General features: G+C 44.9%; 1 protein-coding gene and 1 long non-coding RNA gene across 4 annotated transcripts in view; one reads left to right on the forward strand and one right to left on the reverse strand.

Annotated features, from left to right (window-relative positions):
- The window catches only part of LOC146809523 (uncharacterized), a 111,803-nt gene extending 104,119 nt beyond the window's left edge, over positions 1 to 7,684 (forward strand). Inside the window, exon 4 of the long non-coding RNA XR_014966448.1 lies at positions 7,624 to 7,684. This is a non-coding gene — a long non-coding RNA (uncharacterized LOC146809523). The remainder of the gene's footprint in view (positions 1 to 7,623) is intronic.
- The window catches only part of TTYH1 (tweety family member 1), a 251,606-nt gene continuing 230,761 nt past the window's right edge, over positions 4,767 to 25,611 (reverse strand). Inside the window, exons 10-14 of one of the 3 annotated variants that reach the window (XM_085616351.1) lie at positions 24,681 to 24,773; positions 18,587 to 18,729; positions 12,148 to 12,196; positions 6,995 to 7,073; positions 4,767 to 5,499 (exon numbers count right to left, since the gene is read on the reverse strand). In XM_085616351.1, the coding sequence (XP_085472477.1) occupies positions 7,035 to 7,073; positions 12,148 to 12,196; positions 18,587 to 18,729; positions 24,681 to 24,773 (324 nt within the window). In that variant the 3' untranslated portion in view covers positions 4,767 to 5,499; positions 6,995 to 7,034. Of the gene's footprint in view, positions 5,500 to 6,994; positions 7,074 to 12,010; positions 12,197 to 18,586; positions 18,730 to 24,680; positions 24,774 to 25,611 lie in introns of all 3 variants that reach the window. The other 2 variants (XM_085616349.1, XM_085616350.1) reach the window with 2 other exon arrangements.

A 25,611-nucleotide genomic window follows, 5' to 3' on the forward strand; every position in this document is an offset into this window, starting at 1 on the left:
GTTGGCCTCAGCCTGACACCCTGTGAGTCTCTAAGGGCTTTCCCGGAGGTCCCGGGAAACTTTAGAAGTGTACTCTTGTGGTGGGTTGAAACTTAAAGGTCTAAAGTCTGAAAGTAAAATCTTTTACAAGAATCAGCCTGATTGGTGTATCCGACCTGCGCTCCATCAAGGACAGCCTCAAATTGCATCTAAGTCCCAGTCTACCACAACCATTGACTATCATTGGCACTTTATAGTTTTTGGTGGTACTTATACTTAAACCTTTATAACAATATTTATCTCTGGTATCCCTTAATAGATTTTAGTGTCATTTTCTTTATTAAAATGTTCTATTTTTTTCATTTGATTTGGGATATGTATTGTTTTGTAATTCCACATTTTGCTGTAGTTACTACTCCTCTTTCTTTTAAGTAGTAACTTTACACTTGTAAATTTGCCTCCATACCCTTTTTCAAGGGATGGAGACATGTAAGTCTACACTTATAAGTAACTTTACAATCTGACTTTTTGAATAGCTCAAATTAGTAAATTCACTGAAAAGTGTTAGAGTAATTTTACAAGTAATAAATGTACACGTTTAGATTTACGTTTGTGAATAGGCCCCATAATGTGTGCGCCATTGGCATATAAGCATAAAATTAGAATTTGATACATCAACACTTTTGCCAGACACTCTAAATAGTTCCCAAGGTGTAATGAGCAAAATAAATAAACTTGTATGCCCATAATAAATTGGGCTATTCTTTTAAGTAACAAAGCATAGTGATTTCTGGGCATGCAATTGTCAAACGTAAATGAAAATATGACATATTAAAAAATAAGAAATATCAAATCTGAGTGGTATTAAGCATGCATGCACCACACAGAGAAAAAAATAATGTGCCATTGTTTGATTAATCACACATAAGGATTCAGAGACAATTTGCCACTTTTATACTTCTCATGCTGCAAATATATTTTGAAATATGTGTAAAGTTATAATTTCAAAGTAAATAAATGCCTTTATGTATTTGCTAAAATCCCTTGCATATTGTAGCCTTCTTCTGGGACACTCTCCTGTACCCCAGAAACAGTGCCCCTAGATGCAATTTATAAAATGCCCTAAACCTTGCAGTCTTAAAACCGAAATGTTAACACTGATCAGTATGTTAAGAGTTAGCACAAATTTTCTTGACAGCTGACTCTATGTCTTTCAACATAAAACAAATGTTGCAAAAAGGCCTCAATATGGTTGTGTCTCCAGCTAAAGTCCTCAAAGGTTATCTAGGGATGTTGCAGTAACTCCTGCGCCCCTGGTGTCTCCGCCCCTGCGATGATGCTAATTCATACTATTCTGGCAATTGCAATTCTCATCTCATTCGGTCTTTAAACATTGCAGATTCCTAACGCAAGATGTTTAGCACTGGAAGTGATAAGCATATGTGCCTAGTTCAGGATCTTGATTAGGTGTTAGAGAAGACATCTGGCTTTTGTTTTGACATCAATCACCACTTTGGTTGTTTACTTTGTAGAAAGTTACTGTGGATTGTGTTTTTAACTTTTGATCAGTATCTGGTGGAAACTACAGATGAAAAGCCAAAGTTTCTGTAGTTCTACTAAATCAATACATTAATCTGAGAGTAAAATATGTATTCTATGAGCAGGGTAAATTTGCAATATAACGTGTAATTATGTACATTTGCAACCTACTCTCTGTATGTTATGTAATTATTCATCATCTGCCTCGCCTATGTCTATAAGCAATCACCCAAATTAATGTCTTACCTATGCACCTTATTAAACCACATTTAGCATTTCTGCTAGAAAGGTCATTTATTTATATACATGTCAGATAAAAAAACACTTTAAAATGTGAGATTTATATTTTTTGTCTTACTGGCCAGATCACTTGTGTGCATATAATGCTGAGTTAGAAGAAATGGATTGAAATTGTACCTACAGTTAATTTATATTGAAGTCATTTGTGTGGCAATTAATCTATCAAACAAGAAATATCAAAACTGTAACTTGTGTCCATGTTTGTCAGAAGATGATTTGTGACTGGTTGACATAGTAAACATGATTAGACAAAAATAAAATATTGAAAGGTTTTGTAAGTACATCTGTTTCTGACACATTTGTAAGTTAATAAGGCCCATATAGAGTGGACCTGGGACTGTTGCTTCACCCATACGTCGATGATACATAGATTCCACAGAACGGACACTCAAATAGGACTTTACAAGATGGGAGAATGGTTTGGAGCAAATGGGCTGAAATGTGACCATAGGAAGACTGAGGGTTTATTTTAGGGCCTCTTTCTACCCTGGCCCTGGACATGAGAGGTGTTTGTTTCATGCCGTTGGAACATAACTCGTTTGCTGGCACACCAAGAGGCACAGGAGGCTGGAGTAGAGCTACAAGGAGCATTTCTAAGTCCAACATTGGCTTGTGGCAGGTGAACAATTTCAGAACTGTACCATGCAAACTCTCTTTAAAAAAGCCTCTGTATCAGTTTATTGTAGTAACTCAGAAAACAGCTATTGATGTATGTTTGAGCTAAGGAAAAGAGACTCTATGACACCGCTGTTGAGAGAACGTTTTATCTCTTGGTTGGGTCAAAATCCATGTTCACATTTTTTTTACCTGATCTTAAATGCTTGCGTAGTCCATCTAACCACCTCTTACCTTATTGACAATATCGAACTTTATGTTCCTGGATGCGCTCTTCATTTTGTAAAATTACATCTCTTTGTGATTCCTACGTAAGACTTAAAGGGAGGGTTGAACGCCCATTTTCTGTGCAGGCTCATAGTTTATGAAATGCCTTTGGGTGGCAACACTCTGGTCGCCAACCTAAATTATTCATATGACCAGGAGCGGCTCGTGCAGATAAGAGCGGTGCTCGGGTAGGGGGGATTCGTCAGACGAAGATGAGGGGAAATTAAATAAATAAATAATTTTCCCTCCTCATCATCTGTCGAATCCCCAATACCCCACCCCACTGCCCCACCACTCCTACCTGCACGAGGCGCACCTGCCTATGACATTGAACAAGGGACAAGTCATGTGGGCAACCAAATTTAAGGGCATCACATTCCATACTTCTGGTTAAGTATCAGGCAGATGCTCATCCATCCACTTCACCTTGCCCCATCTGGATGCATGTGCACTGCCTCTGCTGAGGGATGGATAGGTTTTTTTGTAGCCAATGAAGTCGAACAGTTTTATAATGACCAGTAACTAGAGGCCGGGGGTCTCTAACACTTCTTCATTTGTTAGTGTTATTGTCAGTTGGGTTCTTCTTTTTCAACCTTTGGTATTATCTTGATCCTTGTCGGCACTTGCTGTGGCAGCTGCCCTCTCCATACTTCAAAAACTGGAGATCTCCTACTGCTTCCGTTTTCCTGCACCTCCAAATGTTCGTCCGGACCTACATACCCTTAGTACATTCATCCTTGATTCTCCAAATTCCTGTGCGTGGTGTCTTGATCTCTATCTCACCTGACTCAGGACGGGTATGAATTTATTGTATTTAAAGTTTATAGTATAACATTATACTTAGCAGTGCTCAATCAGTGCAGGTGGTTGGAAGTGGTGGGCACTGCATAGCATGTTTGGGGACCAGCACTCATGGTTCGTCATCAGACTATGATTCGGGCCAACAGAGCGAGGGAAAGATGCGGCGGGACACGGGAAAGACCGGCAAGCATCGGTGTAGGAGAACGCAGCGGCAAAGGCGGAAAGCAGGGATGAAACAGAATCTGCAATACTGGGATCGAGAGACAGGATGTTTAGGGTGATGTAAAAAAGAGACATGAGGTTGAATCACGTATGCACAGCCTGTGTATTCAGCAGCCCCAACTTTTGCCAGCACTGGCAGCGGTATCTCAGAAAAACCTGAGTACTTGGCACTCTAGAGACAGTTGTTGCTGTCTTACAGCCTGCAGTCTTCCTCCTACCCCAGCTCCTTAGTTTCCGTTAGTTCCAGGCTGTTGTTTATAACATAATGGCATGTTTGTTCCAGTGTTAGCAGGGTGATAGTTTGCTGTCGTTCATTTTTCTGATGTATGGTGTCTGAATCTTTTCAGGCAAAGTCATAATTAATAGGGCCTGTGAACAATCCTGTTGAAACAGCCCCATATCTAGTTACGCTCATGTTTCAGTGTCTTCGGTCTGACTGCTGCATAGTTGAATTGTAATACAGAATCTCGGAGCCGGAGTATCGACGGGGCAGAATATTGTTACAAGTATATTGGGGGACAAAATATCAAAGCGGTAAGTGCACAGAGGGAATGAAAGATTTACTATTCTTAACTCCACATCTACTTACCTGGGAGATAGATATCACCAATGGTATTCTAAATCTATACATACCTCTTGATATTTTCTCCTTCGATATTTTATCCATCGAGATTGCTGCCTGCGACTGTCATGCCATATAGTTGAACTGCAGCCATTGGTCTTGGATCCGTGCTCTCCATCTGTCTTTTGTGAGCCATCGGTATCATACCTTATTTGATGAGCCGCTGTTGACCTGTTTCCTGCAGCATCTTTTGCCTCAGCTTTCAAGATTACAAAGTTAATCATCACAGCTATGGCCTGGAACGAATGTGTGATATATATATGGCACTTGACTAATAACTTCTTCTTGAAAACTTCCTGTCTTCTCCAGCTAGCCTTTATATGAGTATTACGAGTATTAAAGAAGGGTTGCGCTTACTAACTTAGGGTCAGTAATACACTTTTGGTTAGCTTAGGGAAAGAAGACAGCCAGGAAAACTCTATTTAAAATAAAGGTGGGAGTTTGTTCCCTTTTTTTATTTAAAGTCAACATAAATCCAAGTTAGTGTAAAAGATTCTAGTTAGAAACCCATCATCTTGTTTCAAGGCTCAAGTCCGTTGACAGGGGCACTGTAGATGCTCAGATCCGCATCTCATTTACTCTTCTTTCCTACACTTAACAGTTAATTGCGCTACACACCAGTCAGTGGCATCATTATTTACATTTGCATTTGTACATTAACTCTGTGTTAAAAGACGTCTACTCTCTATGGCTGCCCTTTCCTTTTCATCAATAGCACAAGTGTTCTCCTCTGTCATCCTGTAGGGCGTGTATCCTGCGACACAGGCTCTAAACACAAACCTCTTGGCTTTACTGTTGTGGTGTATCCATAGGCACTTCCTACTTCCAGGAAGATGCTTAAAAGGAACCAACCCACAGAGTGGTGCATAGGAAACAAAAGGGATTAGGGACATAGTCTGGACAAAGGCCCTCTTTGGGTGTTAATGCTGACAGTAGCAGCCAGCTGCCTGGATCCTCTGGCTCCAACACCATCTTCCCAACAGCCTCTTGGACAGACGGCTCAGTCCTTTTCTGTGTTGTCTGTCTGTTAGTCGTTGGCGAGCAGCGGGAGGCCTGTAGTAGGGCTTGTCCTAGGATAAAAACTCGGTTCGGCACTGTGGGTCAGTCTCTTCGCGGGTGGCACTGATGTAAGACGTTCGCATGCTGGGAGAGTACTGTGAAGGGATTGCCGAAGGCATCATCACCATCCAGAATGAAGCATTCATGAAAAGAGAAGGAAAACATTATGAGATTTTTAAAAAGCGTCTTTGGCAAACAAATTAATAGAACATACTTAAAAAGTGTCTTTTTATATAGTGTATATCAAAATGAGAACACACTTTGTAGAAATCTCTTTCACTCTCTTTATGAAAAGGCAATTTAATATCCCAGGAGCAACTCTAGTCTAAACCACTCAATGAATATACGGGCAGTAGTGTCTGACTTTGTGAGGCAAACAAAGTAAATAGTTAAGGAAGATCAGCTTAAAAAAACTGCTTTAAAAATACTACCTCAATTTTATTGACTACAACGAAACTTACAAAACATCTTGCTTATTGACTTCACTTTTGTTATTTATATTCAGACTACCAATCATGCATACTTTTATCTACTTTTTAGTTACACTCCAAATTTAATGACTTTCACTAAGCTCTTTGTGGCCCTCCTATAGAGGACAAGGCTTCATGGATTGGTGCAGTCTTCACGCATTCAAGCCTGAGTTCTATTTTAAATTCTCCTTGACAGCAGTGTCTACAATAACTTTCTTTATTACATGTTCATGTGAAAGTAAATTTTGTTCTTTACTAATCCAATCCCATCAGTATCATACTTTTTGAAAAATAAAGGTTGTTTTGTGCAATTAATGATTTAACTTCTGTAAGAATTACCAATCAGGCTTACTTTCCAAATATATAATGTTATTATAAGCAATTTTCTAACTAAGGGTCTTCTCATTTTCACAACTTCGTCAACCTTTAAAACAGGAAGTGACAACATGGGAAGACACTAAATTCAGGCTTCAGATGTATTACATCAACCAAGGTCCCAAATAAAGGCCTTTTACTTTGCATCTTCCAGAGAATGCAGCCTTGTATTTAGTACCTTTGCTATTGCATTTTCAGTTGCCACCTCCTGAATCAGAGATTGAAGCCAGTCAACTAAATTATGAGATGGCTATGTAAGGAACACACTAACAAAAGAGTTTAAAATAATAAATAAATAACAGAAATTAAAGCAGTAATAGTTAGAAGTATCATATATATTTTGTTTTTGGAAAAATAAATATGTGTCTTTAATCTCTCCAGAGCCTGTTAACGTTCCAATTTTCCCAGTTCTTTCCTATTCTCTGTATTCTATATCTGCTTGTCCACTACTTCTGTCATTTCTCTAGCCCTCATTATTAAAATCTCTACAGTTAGTTCTGAATGACTCTTCATGTTATCTTAACATACTACCTTTTATAAGAAATTTTTCATACAGTAAAGGACAGAAGGTGTTATCTAGCACACTACAAATAGGTAAACTAAACATCACTAAATTTAAAAGGTTCTATATTGTTAGACGTATACTCAGGACAATTTAGTTTAATATATATTTGTGATGTGGGAACTGTTGATTTAGGAGATTATTTCATGTCTAAGCATTGTCTAATCAGGTAAGATAACTTACCGAAGGGGGCGGGGACTGCCTATCAGTCGGGGGGACATTTTCATATCGAGGATTGCCACTGAACAAACCGCTTTGATTCCTGAAAATAACATTGAAAAAAAAAACTAATAACAAAAAACAGCTACTACAAAAGTGAAGCTATCGACATATCTAAGTGAGTATCATTGAGGGGCAATAATAGGGTTGTGATATCAAGGAGACAAAGGAACACGTGTATGTCTGGTTGGCAGCCACTCTGGTGCCCACCAAAGCAAAATAATGACCTCGTCAGCAGAGCTCCTTAATGGAGACTGACCACAATGAGATGAGCGGTGTGGCCTCATGATTTCTAGAATGAATTTTCTGAAGGCTAATGATCAGAAATCTAAGGTTTTTCTTTCACCCAAGAATTAGCAATGTTTTTGAAGCACAGTTCAGTTAACCTGGGGCCTGCATACTGTATGCTGTAGAACAGGACCAAAACTTAGCCTTTCATGTGTTAAGGGGGTCTTATTGCTTATACCTCAAATACAACCATAGATTGTTGGTGATTATGCTGTTTGTATGAATTATTTCAAGGGTATTTTAGTGCCAGGGAAGCATTACTTTGATGAACTTAACTATAATTGATTTTACCTGTGCACCAGCAGGTTTTTAGATCTGGTAAGATGAGATCAAAGGGTAACCAGTGAACGAATACAACGTGAAAAGGTGAGTGAAATGTTTTTTTTTTTAACACATGGTAGCATTTAGTGCTTTAAGCAAAGAAGGCTGCATCTTCATTGAAAATGACTGAAGACACTTATTGTCATAAATATATTTAGCGAAAGGAGTCCTTGTACGTATTGAGAGTGTTTTTGATGGTGTTTGAAGATGAGTGGAGAAAATACATTTAACGAGAACTCAAAAAGTAAAAAGGAAATAGAAGAGAAGAGAAGGACATAGGTACTAGAAAGTGGTGTAAGACATGAGAGTTATGAAAAAGGAAAACAAGTTTTATCAACAAGAGAGAAGATGATGAATCCAGAAGACAAAATATTGCAGAAGATTAGAAGAGAAAAAGATGACTCAAAGAACTCTGTTTAGCTCTTTGTGAGATTTTATGGCCAGAAAAATCATTAAATAAAGACTAGAAAATTAATGAATGGCATATAACAAGTATAATAAACTTAAAATATAATTTCCCTTAAACGTTCGTATGAGTCCCTTGCTCCAATCCTTGTTCCCAGACTGGGAATTTTACAAATCTGATTGGCTGCTCTGTACTGTGTTTTGTTTACATAATTAAAAAATGGAAGGAAGGGCTATTTCAACTGGTATCTTGCATAACTTCTATTTATTTGTCATGGAAGTCATTTATTTGTAACATTTTGAGGACAGAGGTATTAAGGCTTTCAAAACATGCAGTGGTTTAATAATGGAATTTTAGAACTTCCTCTGTCGCATGGAAAATGAAGAGCATCAGTGCATCAAAGAAAATTAATATCCACCAGAAGAAGGACTGTCTGAGAAAAGGTAGTAGTAGTGGGGTTATGGAAACTAAAGAAAATAGTGTAGGTAAGCGAAAAAACAGAAACGGCTTGCAGAATTAGGCAAGTGAGATAAGACAGCAGTAGACTGATGGTAGTGTGAAAAGATAGTTGAGAATGAAATATTCACAAGAAGAGCGATAGAGAAAATGTAATAGGTATCGAAAAGAGGAAACACACTCCTATTACAAAACCCATTCCAATAGTTCAACACACCTGGTAAATACATTGACTGTGGCAATGGAGAGTCTAAGGATAATTCATAGTTCACATAGTTCAATAGTAGATTAGTTTAACTTCTCTCCCTTGTGTTGATGTCCTTTCATTTCTGGGTCTTCAAAAGAAAAAAGTCGAGCAAGAAAGATGTAATCATTCCCCAATGCCACAGTGACTGTGTAAAAAAGTAAATAATGCTGGATGTGTGAGCAGGTTTGATAAACTGTCTAAGTGGCATATTATCAAGAACGGCGTTAAAATTATCGCCGCTTCAGCGGCAGGAAACTGCCGCTAACGCGGCGATAATGGGCTTGATAATATGCACTTGAGAATTCCAATAGAAGCCCATGTTCTGGTGTGAACCTGGGCTTCTATTGGAATTCCCAAGGGAATATTATCAAGCACATTATCGCAGCTTTAGCAGCAGTTTCCTGCCGCTAAAGCGGCGATAATTTTAACGCTGTTCTTGATAATATGCCCCCTAAGACTTCTCATACTGATTCATTTTCAATGCAAATGCACTTCTCATGCAAAGAAATAAAAGACGGGACAAAATAGGAGAAAAATAGAAGAAATGGTGATGTTTGAGATAAAGAAGCAAGTACTCTTTCTAAGCTCCTATGTCTGACTCACACATGTATTCACTGGTACAACTGTCTCTATTCCACAACCATTCTTGCTACTGGCTTAAGTATCTTCAAGAGTTGTATCCTGCTACATTAAGTACCCCAGATATTTACGAGACATTGCAAATCTTTTTCGTTTAACAAATCAGCTGCTTGTGTTTGGAAATCTTTACTCTTTTAATAAGATAATGGGAGCTTGTATTTCTAGCAGTGCCTCAGTTGATAAGGTTTCCATATTAACGCAGGTAATACAGATCTTTACTGTGTGTTTATATTCTGATTTAGTGGCTTCTTTTTCTACTACATAGAATTATAACTTTATTTCATCATGTTTTTAAATATGTGTGTTGTACATGGCTCTGGTGCCATTGCTATGTCTGTGCTTTGAAAACAAATAGTACTGCAATCAAAGTAAGATGTATGGAAAAGAAACGAAATAGTGGAACTATGTAGGTAATGCATCTGCAGCTTTAGAGAGGAAGAAAAACTTCTATAGGCAAATGAGAAAGAAGTATGCAGCAGAAGTTTGGAAAAGTGCTAAAAAGAAAGCAGTAATTTGGATCAGACCATGGGATGGAGAAAAATATCAAAAGTCATACCCTTACTGTGCTGCATGTGTTATTAAACATGATAATAATATTGCTTCCACTACATCAACCTAACCACTACTTCCCATAATAAATATAGCTCAGTACATGAGGAGGAAAGAGTAGTAAATATATACTTACACGATTATATAGCGATAGGAAATGTAGTAGATGCAATATTATTGTAGATCGATATTATAACCCTCTTTACAGTTTCCTACAACCTATGAAAACAATAGAGGAATAAGAAGACAACAAATCTTTGGAGGACCGAAGCCGCTTGATGTAAAGAAGCAAACTCATATATGTTTGAATGTGACTCAGAAGGTTGCATACACATGGAAGTGCATGAAGAAGACAGTAGCAGCTAAATAGTGAGATAATTCTTTGACAGCAGTCTGACACCGATACGATATGGAAAATTAGAATAAGGCAGCTATAATGAAGACAGCAGATGTGCAAAGGGAGTGAAATACAGCAGTTTCAGAAGCTAGCAAGAAGACAGCGAGTGTTCTATTGAGAGGAAAGCATCAAGATCAGAAGATATGGAAGATATTAGTAGTACTTTATTTAGGTGGAAGAAGAGGATATACATAAGAAAGAAAGACTTGTTAATGGAGAAAGGAGATATTATTAAGGAAGACAGAGAAGAAGAAGATAAGTGCAAAGCGTAAAAGAAGCTGGAAGTTTGGACGGTTGAAAAGTAGACAAGGTTGGGAAAGATACTTAACAAGACAGAGTTATGGAACATAGAAAAGAAAAAAATTAATGGAAGAGGAAATTAAGCAGATGTTCAGAAGATAGGAAATAAAACAGAGTAACAAAAGAGGATGGACAAGACAAGGATGGAAGACAGAGAAGAAGAAGAAAGGTGGAATGAAGGAGAACAAAACAGAAGAGTGGAAGAGGAAAACGAAGACAGAATCATAGAAAAATAGAGAGATCTTTGGAAGAGAGAGAGTGCAAGGAATTGAGGAAGAGGATTAGAAGATAGGGTTACTGAAGATGGATGATTGAGTTTTAAGTAAGACAATAGAGAAGACAGAACAATGGAGGCGGATGGAAGACGGATAGAGAGATCTTTGGAAGAGAGAAGAGTACAAGGAATTGAGGAAGAGGATTAGAAGATAGGGTTACTGAAGATAGATGATTGAGTTTTAAGTAAGACAATAGAGAAGACAGAACAATGGAGGCGGATGGAAGACGGATAGAGAGATCTTTGGAAGAGAGAAGAGTACAAGGAATTGAGGAAGAGGATTAGAAGATAGGGTTACTGAAGATAGATGATTGAGTTTTAAGTAAGACAATAGAGAAGACAGAACAATGGAGGCGGATGGAAGACGGAGAATATATCTTTAATATGGAAAGAAAAGAAAAGGACATGGGTTTGGAAGAGAGAAATTTAGACAGGATTGGGGAAGGGGATTGAAAGAAAGAATTAGTGAAGACAAAAAAGACAATTATGAATGGGTGTGAAGAAGACAGAACTTATTAGAAGAGGGAAGGAGTCGGAATTATGAAATATGGGGATGATTGAACTAGTGAAGTGGTAGAGGATGAAGCACTAATGGGCATGCAACAGAAAATAGAATTATGGAAGAGTGAAATATAGAAAGGACTATGAAAGAGGATTGAATGATAGAACTGATGAAAATTTAAAGTAGGTGGTAGAGAGGACAGAATTATGGAAGAGGGGTAAGGCAATTGTGAATTAGTGAGAGAAGAATTTTGATTTTGATTTTGGGATTTTGAAGAAGAGATTGAAAACTGCATTAAACTTATAGAATTGTCAAAGATAACAGAGATCACACTGCAGCATGCAGCTTGCAGAAAATGTAAAGAAGCAGAAGTGTAGAAAAGTTGGTGGCTTCTTCCTTTCTTAATCTTCAGTTGTATGTGTTGCAAGCTAGACTGCAGCCGTGTGGAAACTGTCTGGTTTGTTATGCATAACAGTATTGTTTCGTTATCTGCCATGCCTGGGGCAGATCTTTTCCTATTCCAAGTATATGAGAAACAGAAAAATAGGGGCAAGCCCCTTTGTCCCCATGTGGCTGCCGGCCAGAGTTTGCGGCTACTCACATGTACTGTGAGACGGGGGCGTTGGAAATGGGCGGGGCTGAAACCCGTAGGCTGCTGTGGCTGCCGCAGTTACTGCTGTAACTATAGAAACTGGGCAGGTGTGGTCTGCCTGTCGCGCGGAGCATCTGTCTACGTGCCTGAGGGTTAAAGGGGTCATCCTCATCGCCATCGTCGTAATCCGAGTCCCTGTGGAATAAGGACAGAAAAACATATGTATAAGCTACCCGTAAATAGGACAACTCAAGGACACCCATCATGCACATTTATTGACATATGATGCCATCCAGAAAGAAACAGTGGTCTTTCAATGCACAAGATGATCACAGCTAGTATGTGGATGAATAGCAGATGAATGGACGCAGAAGTGAGGTGTCAGGCAAGCTTTATACACTTTGCTGCACATCTCAGGGTGATGGCCCTTCATCTCAACAGGCTAAATATTGACACCCCCGCGCCGCACGGCCACCAGCTGCTGCGTGTGCTCCTCTGCCCTGCCTAGCTGCCTCGCTGCCTGTCGCGCTGCCGCTGACCACGCCCCCTCCTCCGAGAGGCGCGGTCCGTGCCTGCCTGCCGGCTGATCGTTTTTGGTGCTAATTGTATTCCCTTGACTGTGTGACCTGTGCTTCTCCTTTCAGTGTAACCGTGCCCGTGTTTTTGTTTATTTTTCTGGTAACTGTGCCCGTGTCTCGCTGTCTCCTCCCTGTCTGCCCGCCTACCTCGCCGATCCTCGCTCACCCTCCCCGCTTCCCGCCACCGCCGCTTAGCCCCGCCCCTTTTTCCTTCTGTATCCCTCCCCGCTTCCCGCCACCGCCGCTTAGCCCCGCCCCTTTTTCCTTCTGTATCCCTCCCCGCTCCCGCCTCCCAGCTGCCCCGCCCACCCGCGCACTTGGCCTTATATGGCGACCGTGCGACGCAGGTGAGTGTGACCCACTTGTGGGACACCCCCGCGCCGCACGGCCACCAGCTGCTGCGTGTGCTCCTCTGCCCTGCCTAGCTGCCTCGCTGCCTGTCGCGCTGCCGCTGACCACGCCCCCTCCTCCGAGAGGCGCGGTCCGTGCCTGCCTGCCGGCTGATCGTTTTTGGTGCTAATTGTATTCCCTTGACTGTGTGACCTGTGCTTCTCCTTTCAGTGTAACCGTGCCCGTGTTTTTGTTTATTTTTCTGGTAACTGTGCCCGTGTCTCGCTGTCTCCTCCCTGTCTGCCCGCCTACCTCGCCGATCCTCGCTCACCCTCCCCGCTTCCCGCCACCGCCGCTTAGCCCCGCCCCTTTTTCCTTCTGTATCCCTCCCCGCTTCCCGCCACCGCCGCTTAGCCCCGCCCCTTTTTCCTTCTGTATCCCTCCCCGCTCCCGCCTCCCAGCTGCCCCGCCCACCCGCGCACTTGGCCTTATATGGCGACCGTGCGACGCAGGTGAGTGTGACCCACTTGTGGGACACCCCCGCGCCGCACGGCCACCAGCTGCTGCGTGTGCTCCTCTGCCCTGCCTAGCTGCCTCGCTGCCTGTCGCGCTGCCGCTGACCACGCCCCCTCCTCCGAGAGGCGCGGTCCGTGCCTGCCTGCCGGCTGATCGTTTTTGGTGCTAATTGTATTCCCTTGACTGTGTGACCTGTGCTTCTCCTTTCAGTGTAACCGTGCCCGTGTTTTTGTTTATTTTTCTGGTAACTGTGCCCGTGTCTCGCTGTCTCCTCCCTGTCTGCCCGCCTACCTCGCCGATCCTCGCTCACCCTCCCCGCTCCCCGCTTCCCGCCACCGCCGCTTAGCCCCGCCCCTTTTTCCTTCTGTATCCCTCCCCGCTTCCCGCCACCGCCGCTTAGCCCCGCCCCTTTTTCCTTCTGTATCCCTCCCCGCTCCCGCCTCCCAGCTGCCCCGCCCACCCGCGCACTTGGCCTTATATGGCGACCGTGCGACGCAGGTGAGTGTGACCCACTTGTGGGACACCCCCGCGCCGCACGGCCACCAGCTGCTGCGTGTGCTCCTCTGCCCTGCCTAGCTGCCTCGCTGCCTGTCGCGCTGCCGCTGACCACGCCCCCTCCTCCGAGAGGCGCGGTCCGTGCCTGCCTGCCGGCTGATCGTTTTTGGTGCTAATTGTATTCCCTTGACTGTGTGACCTGTGCTTCTCCTTTCAGTGTAACCGTGCCCGTGTTTTTGTTTATTTTTCTGGTAACTGTGCCCGTGTCTCGCTGTCTCCTCCCTGTCTGCCCGCCTACCTCGCCGATCCTCGCTCACCCTCCCCGCTTCCCGCCACCGCCGCTTAGCCCCGCCCCTTTTTCCTTCTGTATCACTTCCCGCTTCCCGCCACCGCCGCTTAGCCCCGCCCCTTTTTCCTTCTGTATCCCTCCCCGCTCCCGCCTCCCAGCTGCCCCGCCCACCCGCGCACTTCGCCTTATATGGCGACCGTGCGAACGCGCAGCGGTCACGCGCAGCGGGCGCGCCGATTGTGCGCCGAAGGCGCGCCAAAGGTAAGCCCGTCTGCGCCCGTCCGCGACCGGATCGCGACCAGCGCCAGGACCCCTGGCCCACGAAGACCCCGACCTACCCGCCTGACGTACTCCGCCGCCACCCTCATCGCACTCAACACCGGCCGACTCCCAGACTGCCACCAAGCCACACCACGACTCACCCACGGACCTTTCAGCTGCCACGCCTGCAAGTTCTCCTGCATCCGGACCTGCCCCGCACCAGCAGCCGCCAAGCCAAACACCAGCAGCACCCACCTCAAGTGCATCCTGCTCAACACCCGCTCCGTCCACAGACACGCCGTGGAACTCTGGAACCTCCTAGACGCCACAGCCCCTGACGTTGCCTTCCTCACGGAGACCTGGATGAACGCCTCTTCAGCTCCCGACATCGCCATCGCCATCCCGGAGGGCTACAAGATCGTCCGAAGGGACCGCAACGCCAACCAGATGGGAGGAGGCGTCGCCATCATCCACAGGAACACCATCCGTCTCACGACCAGCACCGACAACTCCCTGACCACCGCCGAACACCTGCACTTCCAGATCCACACCGACCCAAACACCACCCTCAGAGGCACCCTGATCTACCGACCCCCGGGACCACGCACACAATTCAGCGAGGACATCGCCGACTTCGTCAGCCCGCATGCCCTCCCCTCCGCCGACTACATCCTCCTGGGGGACCTTAACTTCCACCTGGAGAACAACAACGACTGCAACACCAGCACCCTGCTCGACAACCTCGCCAATCTTGGACTCAAGCAGCTGGTATCCACCCCCACCCACCTCGCCGGACACACACTCGACGCCGTCTTCTCATCCTGCAAAGACATCGTCTTCAGCCACGCCACAGAGCTCCAATGGACGGACCACAGCTGCGTCCACTTCACCTTCAAGAGAACGACGACCCACCACCACCAGCAACAGGCCGCCCGCAGAAGCTGGAACAAGATCACAGCAGACCAGCTCGCCACCTCCCTGAGCCAGCACCCCCCTGCCAGCTCAGCGAACCCCAGCCAGGCCGCCAACAACCTCACACAGTGGATCAGCAACTGCGCGGACGAACTCGCCCCGCTGAGGACCCCGCCCAGCAGACCCGGCAGCAAGAAAGCCCCGTGGTTCACCGACGAACTCAAGAGCTCCAAGAAGAACTGCCGAGCCCTCGAGAAAGTCTGGAGAAGGGATCCCACACCGGACAACAGGACCACCTTCAAGCTGGCCACCCGGAAACACCACCAGCTGATCCGCGCCGCCAAGAAAACTGCTTTCAAAGACCGGCTGGACAACAACGCACACAACTGCAAGGAACTCTTCAACATCGTGAAAGAGCTCTCCAACCCCAGCGCAGAAAACAACGACATCACCCCATCGCAAGACCTCTGCAACTCCCTCGCCTCATACTTCCACAACAAGATCGCGGACATACACAACAGCTTCAGCAACCAACCAACGCACACCAAGACCGAACAACCACCCCTCACCACCACCCTCCAAGCCTGGACTCCGATCAGCACCGAAGACACCATCCGCACGATGAACTCCATCCACTCCGGATCACCGACCGACCCCTGCCCTCATCACGTCTTCAACAAGGCTGACGCTGTCATCGCACCCCACCTGCGAGACATCATCAACACATCCTTCGACACCGCCACCTTCCCTGAGAGCTGGAAGCACGCCGAACTCAGCGCGCTACTCAAGAAACCCACAGCGGACCCCACCGAACTCAAGAACTACCGCCCCATCTCGCTCCTCCCGTTTCCAGCCAAAGTCATCGAGAAGACCGTCAACAAGCAGATGGCCGCCTTCCTCGAAACGAATGGATCCCTCGACCCCTCACAGTCCGGCTTCCGAGCCAATCACAGCACCGAGACCGCCCTCATCGCCGCCACCGATGACATTCGAGCCCTGATGGACAACGGAGAAACAGCGGCCCTCATCCTCCTAGACCTCTCCGCAGCATTCGACACTGTCTGCCACCGCACCCTAGTACAGCGCCTCAGCAACGTCGGAATCCAGGACAAGGCGCTGGAATGGATCATCTCCTTCCTCGACGGAAGAACACAGAAAGTCCGTCTACCACCGTACAAGTCAGAGGCCACCGATGTCATCTGCGGCGTCCCTCAAGGATCCTCGCTGAGCCCCACCCTCTTCAACGTCTACATGAGCCCCCTCGCGGCCATCGCACGGCAACACCACCTCAACATAATCTCCTACGCCGACGACACCCAGCTGATCCTCTCCCTGACCAACGACCCCGCCGCCGCCAGAGCCAACCTACACGAAGGGATGAAGGACGTAGCCGAGTGGATGACGACCAGCCGCCTGAAGCTGAACTCGGACAAGACGGAGGTCCTCATCCTGGGCTCCTCACCCTCCGCCTGGGACGACTCCTGGTGGCCTCCCGCCCTGGGCACCGCACTCAAACCGACAGACCATGCACGCAACCTGGGCTTCATCCTGGACTCCTCCCTCTCCATGACCAGGCAAGTCAACGCCGTCTCCTCGGCGTGCTTCAACATCCTACGCATGCTACGGAAGATCTTCTGGTGGATCCCCACCGAGACCAGGAGGACCGTCACCCAGGCCCTCGTCACCAGCCGACTGGACTACGGCAACGCCCTCTACGCCGGTACCACCGCCAAGCTCCAGAAGAGACTCCAGCGGATCCAGAACGCCTCAGCCAGACTCATCCTCGACATCCCACGAACCAGCCACATCTCCGGACATCTGAGAGACCTTCACTGGCTCCCCGTCAACAAAAGAATCACCTTCCGCCTCCTCACCCACGCACACAAAGCGCTACACGACCAAGGCCCGAGCTACCTCAACAGCCGAGTCAACTTCTACGCTCCCAAACGCCACCTCCGATCAGCCAACTTCGCCCTCGCCGCCGTCCCCCGCATCCGAAGAGCGACCACAGGAGGAAGGTCCTTCTCCTACCTGGCCGCCAAGACCTGGAACTCCCTCCCGACCAACCTGCGCCTGACCCAAGACCACCTCTCCTTCAGGAAGAAGCTGAAGACATGGCTGTTCGAGCAGTAGCGGCACCCCCCCACCCCCAGCGCCTTGAGACCCTACGGGTATGTAGTGCGCTCTATAAATGTCACTGATTGATTGATTGATTGATTTCAACTCTATGGCTGATATGGCATATTCTACTGGTGTAGCGGGTTAAGCTGTCTGATTTTTGGTGCTTGCAAGGCACATACATTTCTTTTATGGCTAACCAAAAGGCAGGCACACGGGGCAGCTGCGTAAAACTAGCTACATTACTGAGATGAGTGGTGCAGCTTGATCAGCTCCCTTTCACTGTTCTTAAATGTACTGCATTTTCAAGTCAATGGGTAAACATGAGGCGCCTGCCCTTCACATGACTTTAAAAGAGCATGCGTGCCTGCCAGGCAGTGGAGTCTACAATACACCTCCCCTAGAAAAGAAATTACTATGTCGAGTTGCGAAGTGTAGGGCCACATATGAGACGCTTCCTTTCAGTAGCAGTGTCTCAACTCTGGCATTTAGGATACTTGTAAATTTAAAAAAATGGATATATACAGATAGCTTGACTAAATGGACAGAGCCATTAATCTAGCCAGGTGATACTGACAGAAAGCCTTCCACATGGCACTGACCTATGTGGGGAATCTTACCTCCCACACCTGCAGTGCTACAAGCTATCAGTGCTTTTGACTCTCAAGTGACTCAAATCCCAGACATGTTTGTGGTAACCAAGAACACATTGTCTTATGGGTAATGTCTGAACAGCTATTGTTTATCCATTTGGTAAGACTCAAACCTTGCGGTTCCTGGTTGCAATCATAAGGCTGTGGAAACTATGGGGCCTCACTATGATGCATGTCCTGGGTCTTTCTGATTCCATATGCTACTTTACCAGGGGATGTTGCTCTAATCCTAGTTCTAGACTCTATCCACATCTTGCGTAATGGATTATCCACTTCCCCATCACTCTTAGTGAAAGCCTTGGTAGCCTTGGTGCAAAACTACCACTAAGAGGCGTGGATCCCTGCAGAGCTACCAGTAAATTGGTGAGAACATGCGGATGCCCAGCAGTGTGATGGTGGCGGCTAAACCCTCTCCAGGCTGCACCGGACTCACCTGTTCTGAAAGCGTTTCCAGGCGCGAGGCAGGCTACAGACAGCCGTGGTGAATGAGAGCGCCGACACAAAAGAGAAAAGTAAGAGAAAGAGGAGACCTTCCATCCCGTCGTAGCATAATCCTTTCACCCCGTCCACATAGTCCTAGGAGAAGACACCTATGAGTTAGGGTGCATCAGGCGCATTAAATATACATATCTGGTACATTGGTAAGATCTTGTCCCTTCTACTTGAGATGGTTTAAAAAATATTAACAAACAAAATAAGTTAGTTAGAAAAAAAAATGTAGGTGAAAAGAGGCAAACCTACATATCTATGCACTCAACATTTATTACCTGTACCTGCCTATTGTTTAATCAGCTGTCTAATCAAGAAAGATTACAATTCTAATTGCAATCAGGGTCTATTGTTAATTAGCTCTCCCTTGCTAGGAGCAATTTCATAAATCTCTCACTTCTACTGACAGAATGTGCTTTTTAACAAACAAAAGCCTGTTTTCTCTGAAACCATGGATTGGCTACATAATCTAATACGTTTCTCCTCTTTTTTCCACAGATGATTAAACAATATAGTCCAGTGTTTCACTTGTCAATAAACATTCTCCATTTGAAAAAAAAAACAGTCTGTTCATGATAATGACATCAAAATAAACATTTAATATCAAAAATACATAAGCATTAACTTGTGTAATATGTTCCAACATTGCAATCTCTGGGTTCTAGTGGCATTTACAAACTGGCCTGACTTTTTATGATGCCGCCAGAACCTTTTCTGTGCAACATAGGCCCATATTATACAATTACCTATCTCAACCTGTACTAAGTACATATGGAGCCTCCCTCTCCCACTCAATGACTCTACCTAGTGCTGTGCATGAGATAGATGCACCTTTCTGTAAATTACCTTTATTGTTAATGTTAAACTGTACGCTCCTAGTTAATAAGGTATGATTACATACCAACCCTGCTTGAAACTTAAGTTTACAATTTTAAAAGCCTTTAACTGGATGCAGTGCTTGCGGCATATGTGATTTTGCACGTTGGACTGCATGTGTCCAACAGATAAAGTAGGATCAATTTAACCAGCTAAAAACAATTACCAAATAAAACAGTCTGGCACCAATAAATGTCAATAATCAGTTGCCCGATGCAGTAAACTTTACTGTCTTCCATTGCGACTTATTAGATGTTAAAAAACCCATATGCTGCTTATTTGATCCAGTCAAAACGATTTATGACACGTCAACCGCAATTTGCACCAGGGAGGGACATTTTAAATATGTCTTCTACACAGCATCTTTAGCACCTTCAGCTCTTCATTACTGTTGTTCATTGTTACTGCCATGTGGAAGTCCAGATGCTTATAATGAGTGAACACCAGTCGCAAATACCGGGACATAGATAACGCAAAAGAACAGAACAGAACAGAATAGAAAAGAACAGAACATAAAATTGCATAACATAAGAGAACATAAAATGGACATCTGTGTCACAAATTAGCATGATATACAGAACTCTAAGGTTTCTAAAAGGAGGCAATGGTCATTCGTTACAGCATAATACCATGGTACGCGACGCTACTGAATTAAAACCTCTGGTCAACTGAGAGCACGTGCAGTAAGGCAGGCATCCTATGCTCTGCACCAAATGCCTGGCTGGAGGACCTGCAGTAAGGCAGGCATCCCCTGCTCTCCACCAGATGCCTGGTTAGAACACGTGCAGTAAGGCAGGCATCCCATGCTCTGCACCAGATGCCTGACGGGAGGACCTGCAGTCAGGCAGGCGTCCCATGCTCTGCAGCAGATGCCTGGCTAGAGGATTCAAAACCTAGGCAGCCTTCGATTGTGATATTCTGCCATTGTTCAATCAAGGCTAAATGTGGCCAGACCGATTGCAAGGATAATATATATGTCCAAAGAAGCCTTGTATGCTTACTTCTTCCTATGCATTTTAGGGGACAAAGAAAAAACATTATTTGTTGTATTGTTCTTTACCAGTAATTGCATTGTATTCACTTTAATTTCTTCTCTGTGGGGCCAATTCCTAAAGGGCTTCCGCACTCGTGGAGAGGCCCCCACAGTCGTGGCGGGGGGCATGCACGCATGGTGGGGGTCCCACACTCGTGGCAGGACCTCCGCAATGGGTAACTGCAGTACAGAGGTCCCGGCACGATTACGGAACCCCTGCCATAAATGCGCTCCCCCTCCCCGCCAGGACTGAGGGGCCTCTGCCACGAGTGAGGAGGCCCTGTGTGTTTAGGAAATTAGGACCGTATAAAGAGATATAGTCTTTAAAGAACACCTATGGAAAGTAGCCTTTGGGTGGCAGTAAAAACACACACATGAGAAGGGCCGAGTACAGTTCAGAGCTTGTAAAATCCTTCATTGACACCCTATGATGAGATAGATAAAACATACCTCAGGTCCTTTTCTGTGGAGCTGGTACCGCACCTCGAGGCCAAATCCTAAAGCTTTTCCTCAGGACTTTTTAATTGTTAGATCTAGTTACAGATAGCACAAGCTAGCTGGTTGGAAAAGACATATTTTCAGCTTACCAGATCTTACAGTGAGCACAAAGCGCACCCACTGCTTATCATTGGTTAGCATTCTTGTCACTCTCATTTGCTTGCTTCGTATTCAATGGCTTGACTTGAACATCTTGTGTCTGTTATTCCCCTGGAGCATAGACTATATACCTGAGTACTTCCACTGCTCACTTTTAGTAAACTACTTTTTCTTTTTGCTTAAACACTTCATGACCGTGCATGAGTTTTACAGCTTTCTCCCTTATGTGCTTCTCTCCTCCACGTCCCTGCACCATATTGCTGTCTCATCTGTGAGCTTTTCTCCCCCACCCTATCCTGCTCCATTTTATTCCTATTTGCTTAAGCACTCCACTGCATGTGTTTCCCAGCTGTTTTCCTTGTGTGCTTCAATCACCCTACCATGTTTTTCTTTCTTGTCTGTGTGCTTCGCTCCCACCCCCAATCCAATCCACAATCCGTGCTGCTCTCTCTGTCTCGTCTATGTATTTCTTTCCCTCCACCTAGTTGTCCGTGTTGACTCTATTTCTCTCTCACATCCTTGGTGCCCACTACCAGTTCTGCTCCCCATCTGTGTGCTGCTTTTCCCTTCCTCCTCTACAACTACTCCTGTTACCTCCCATCTCTAACATCTCCAGTTGAACCCATGCTAACCACATGGCTTGTCATTACCCCAGAATAAATCGCCGCCACCATGAAGTCCACCCACTCAGGGGCTCCATTGGACGCCTCCTCCCACCACGCCTACTCCAGAGGACTGCAACCCATCAATGCCATGCTCACACCTATTCTGAATGCCTCCGTCTCTTCTGCAACCTTCCCAGATGATCTGAAACCCTGAACTGTCTTCCCAAGGCTGAAGAAGCCCCCTGTGGACCCTTCAACACTCATCATCTGCAGACCAAGCTCCCTGCCAAGGTCTTAGACAAAATTATCAACAAACACCTCACCGAATACCCCAACAATAACCAACTCCTCAACAGTACTCAGTCTGTTTTCAGACCCAACCACAGCATGGAAACTGCCCTCGTTGCTACCATGGATAGCATCTGTATGATTCTGGATAGAGGAGACACTGCAGCCGTCATTCTCCTGGACCTCTCTACAGCACTTGAAAGTCTCCCACCCCATCCTCATCCAATGACATTGGAATCCAAAGGCACACTCCAATGGATCAATCCCAACTTCCCATGCTATGCTTACATCACACTACATCTGAGGAAGCTGCTCTGGCTCTCCATTCACAACGAGCACAGTTCAATCCTCACCCACTCTTTTAAGGCACTACATAACACTGGCCCAGCATACCTCAACAATCGTATCTGCTTTCACAAACCTTCCAGATACCTCCAGTCGTCCGGACTCCTACTTGCACAAGTCCCACGCAAAACCAGATCGGGTGGCTGAGCCTTCTCCTACATCTCTCCTAAGGGATGGAATGACCTGCAGCTACACATAAGAGCCTCATTTTCACTTCTTGAATTCTGCAAGAAGCTGAAGACCTGTCTTTTCTAGCAGTTCCACTAGGTCTTCGGTGTGGCTAGACTCACACCTGCTGAGCACCAGAATATTCTCCCGGGTGATAGAACACTCTACAAATCTGCATAATATAACATGACATAACATAGGTGCATCTAGAACATGAGTAAATAGAAGAGTAAGGTATGTCAGATCTGGAGGAGACCTGATAGCATAAACAATGTTGAGATGAAAGCAGGACTGCACTGGCCATTTATCTCATCAGAGATTTCCTTGGGGTGGAGAGGTTGTGTTAGGTGGGATTAGGAGCCTTTGGAGGCTGGTTTTTGAAAGGTTCAATTCCGTTGATACTCTCATCGGGTACCTGGAATTTACTGCACCAAGCACAGCCAGGGCTTAAGCAGAAAGAGAGAGGGAGAGGAGGGAAAAAGATGCAGGTGAATAAAAGAGACCAGAAAGAAACATGTACAGAAAGAGAGGGAATAGAGAAGGAGCAGGAAAAATAATGGGCGAGAAACGAGAAAGAAAGAGAGAGGAAGTCAACAGGCTAGGGACAGGGTCGAGGTGGGGTGGGGGGGTACTGGATAATTTTTGCCAGGGCTGATGATTGTGGTTCCCTGTCCAGTCCTGGATGAAAGGAGGTCTAAGACAGGAATGTAAATTGTACTTCTGTTGCTTTCACATGTTACTTTAAACTTGATTACAATTTGAGACTCACAGAAATAAGGTAATGTGTGAGTTACTCTATTGTTTTACCATGCGCCAAGAGCTCGCGTTCAAAGGGCTACAGAGTGCCATAAATGAGGACCGTCAGCGGGGGCAACACACTGAGTCCCAGATTTATAATTGGATTGCATTGCCATTGCGTCACACATGATGTTGCAAGGGCAATGCAATCTTTAAGTGTGATTTACTATGCAACACAAGGCCACCTTGCATGACCCTATGTTGCTTAGTAAATCTGGAGTAACGCAAGGAAGGCAAATCGCTGCCTTGTGTTTTTCTGCCCTGGGAAGGCTTTCCATGGGTGGAGCATGGGTATTCTGATGCATTGACTCATTGATTTTGGCGAATTCTCAGATTTACTAAGACTAGTAAACCTAGGAATGGGTCAAAATGCTACGCCTTTCCTTTAGAGGTGCAATGAGGAGAAATATCTTTATTATTCCTCATTATTTCCTCTTCCTAAGTGTACTGCCGCACACTTTTAAAAGAGGGAAACACATCTAAGGTTTGTTTTTCTGTACAAAAAACAATCCTGCCTGCAAAGCAGACACCCATGCACAATGATGCAAAGGGGCCTGCATTGGCACTAGGCCGCACTGAGTGCGAAAGGAGAGAGCAGGCATGTGCCATATTAATCAATGATTGATATGGCCTATTCCTGCCCTCTAGATTTGACACGGCACAGCAAGTTGTCGTGCTGCGTTACACTGCATCAAAGTTTGATAACTCTGGCTCAGAGTTTACACTGAATGGGGAAAGCAATGTCCTATGGACTCGTTATTTCTGTTTCTCTGCTGCTTGGCCTCACTTTCCATCAATGCCTACAAAGCGTTTTTCAAATGACTGGTTAAACAAAAGAATGCTACCCACCTTTGCTGTTCTGTTAGCGTCTCTACATTGATGAAAATGCCCTACTTCCCTGGGTGTGGACTGGATGCAAAGGGCGTTGCCTTGATTAAAATAAATGGCACTTAAATGTGTCCTGGGCATTTGCTCTAGAGTATTAAAAGATTTCTGAAACAGGCAACGAGCTACACTCTTATATAAATGTATTAAAAGTAATGGTATACTTTGGGCTCCTTTGGCCTTTGACCATGATGAGATGATGCCTAGCCAGGTGCATTGCCTGTGGCCATGACTGCATCCCGCACCATTTTGTTTTTCAAGCCAGAGATTAAGCACAGTATATATATATAAGCTGAGAGGTCTGTCTTGTATTAATGTTCTTCTGCAGGAGAATGTGGCTGCTGGATGTCTGGAAGGGAAGGGCAGATACTAGGCCTTGAAGATGCGAGTGAGCTAAATGGAGTAGACGAAGAGACCACAGTAGGACAGTCCATTTGGTTTACCTTATGCAGCCCCCGGCAGTTGAGTAAGGCCACCAGATGGTGGAAGCTTCCCTCTGTTGTGTTCAACATTGCCTGGGCCGCCAGGAGGTGTTTCTGTCGAGGAGAGTATCAAAATGAGAACTTTTAAGACTTGTAAAAAACAGAATTGAAAGGGACACATCCCAGTCACAAACATTAGAGGTGTCACACCAGCAATATTAGCTAGTACTTTGCTGCTCAATTAAATCACAGGAAGTGACATCACAAGACCTTTCACCAAAATGATGGAGTGGGTTTTCTTTTCAATTTTTCGTAGCTGTAGGATATGAATAAACCGTAATTAACACACATCGAATTCCTAAATTCCTAAATCTATCAAAAGTTAAGATACAGTACTTTTATGATAAATTTTACAAATCACACTGGTAAATCAGCCCACTGTAGTTTTAACTAGCAAAATATTGGGGGTGAGGGCACCATCTTCATTACCCAATAATAACTATATATGAAATATATTGTGTGAGCGCAGATTAAAGCATAAATAAATCAGCAAATATTACTAAGATTAGTATAGCGCAAAGAAGAAGATAGAAATATGCAAAATAGAAAAGATGGTAGAGAATTTCTAAAAGAGGGGACCCGTTTCTTAAGGCAAGTCATAAATCTGCACTTACAGGTCTCACATGGACGCAGATTTACAACTTTTAGGAATTCATTAAAAAAAATCCCAAGGATCACCTCAAAACCTGTAATGCTGTCAGGTTTCCAGGCATATTCCTGGAAAAGATCTGTGAATTTGGTTTTGCATTAGCAAATATACACATTTTTATATTTGCTCATGAAAAAATACACATGCATTGCAACTCCCTTTTCACCCTGGAAAGGATGCACTCCTCCCATTTTTTGTTGTTTTTAAACCTCTTGCATTTTGGGAAGTGGTGGGAAATGCTCA

The sequence above is a fragment of the Triturus cristatus genome, chromosome 7, assembly GCF_964204655.1.
Source record: "Triturus cristatus chromosome 7, aTriCri1.1, whole genome shotgun sequence".
In the NCBI taxonomy this organism is placed as follows: Eukaryota; Metazoa; Chordata; class Amphibia; order Caudata; family Salamandridae; genus Triturus; species Triturus cristatus.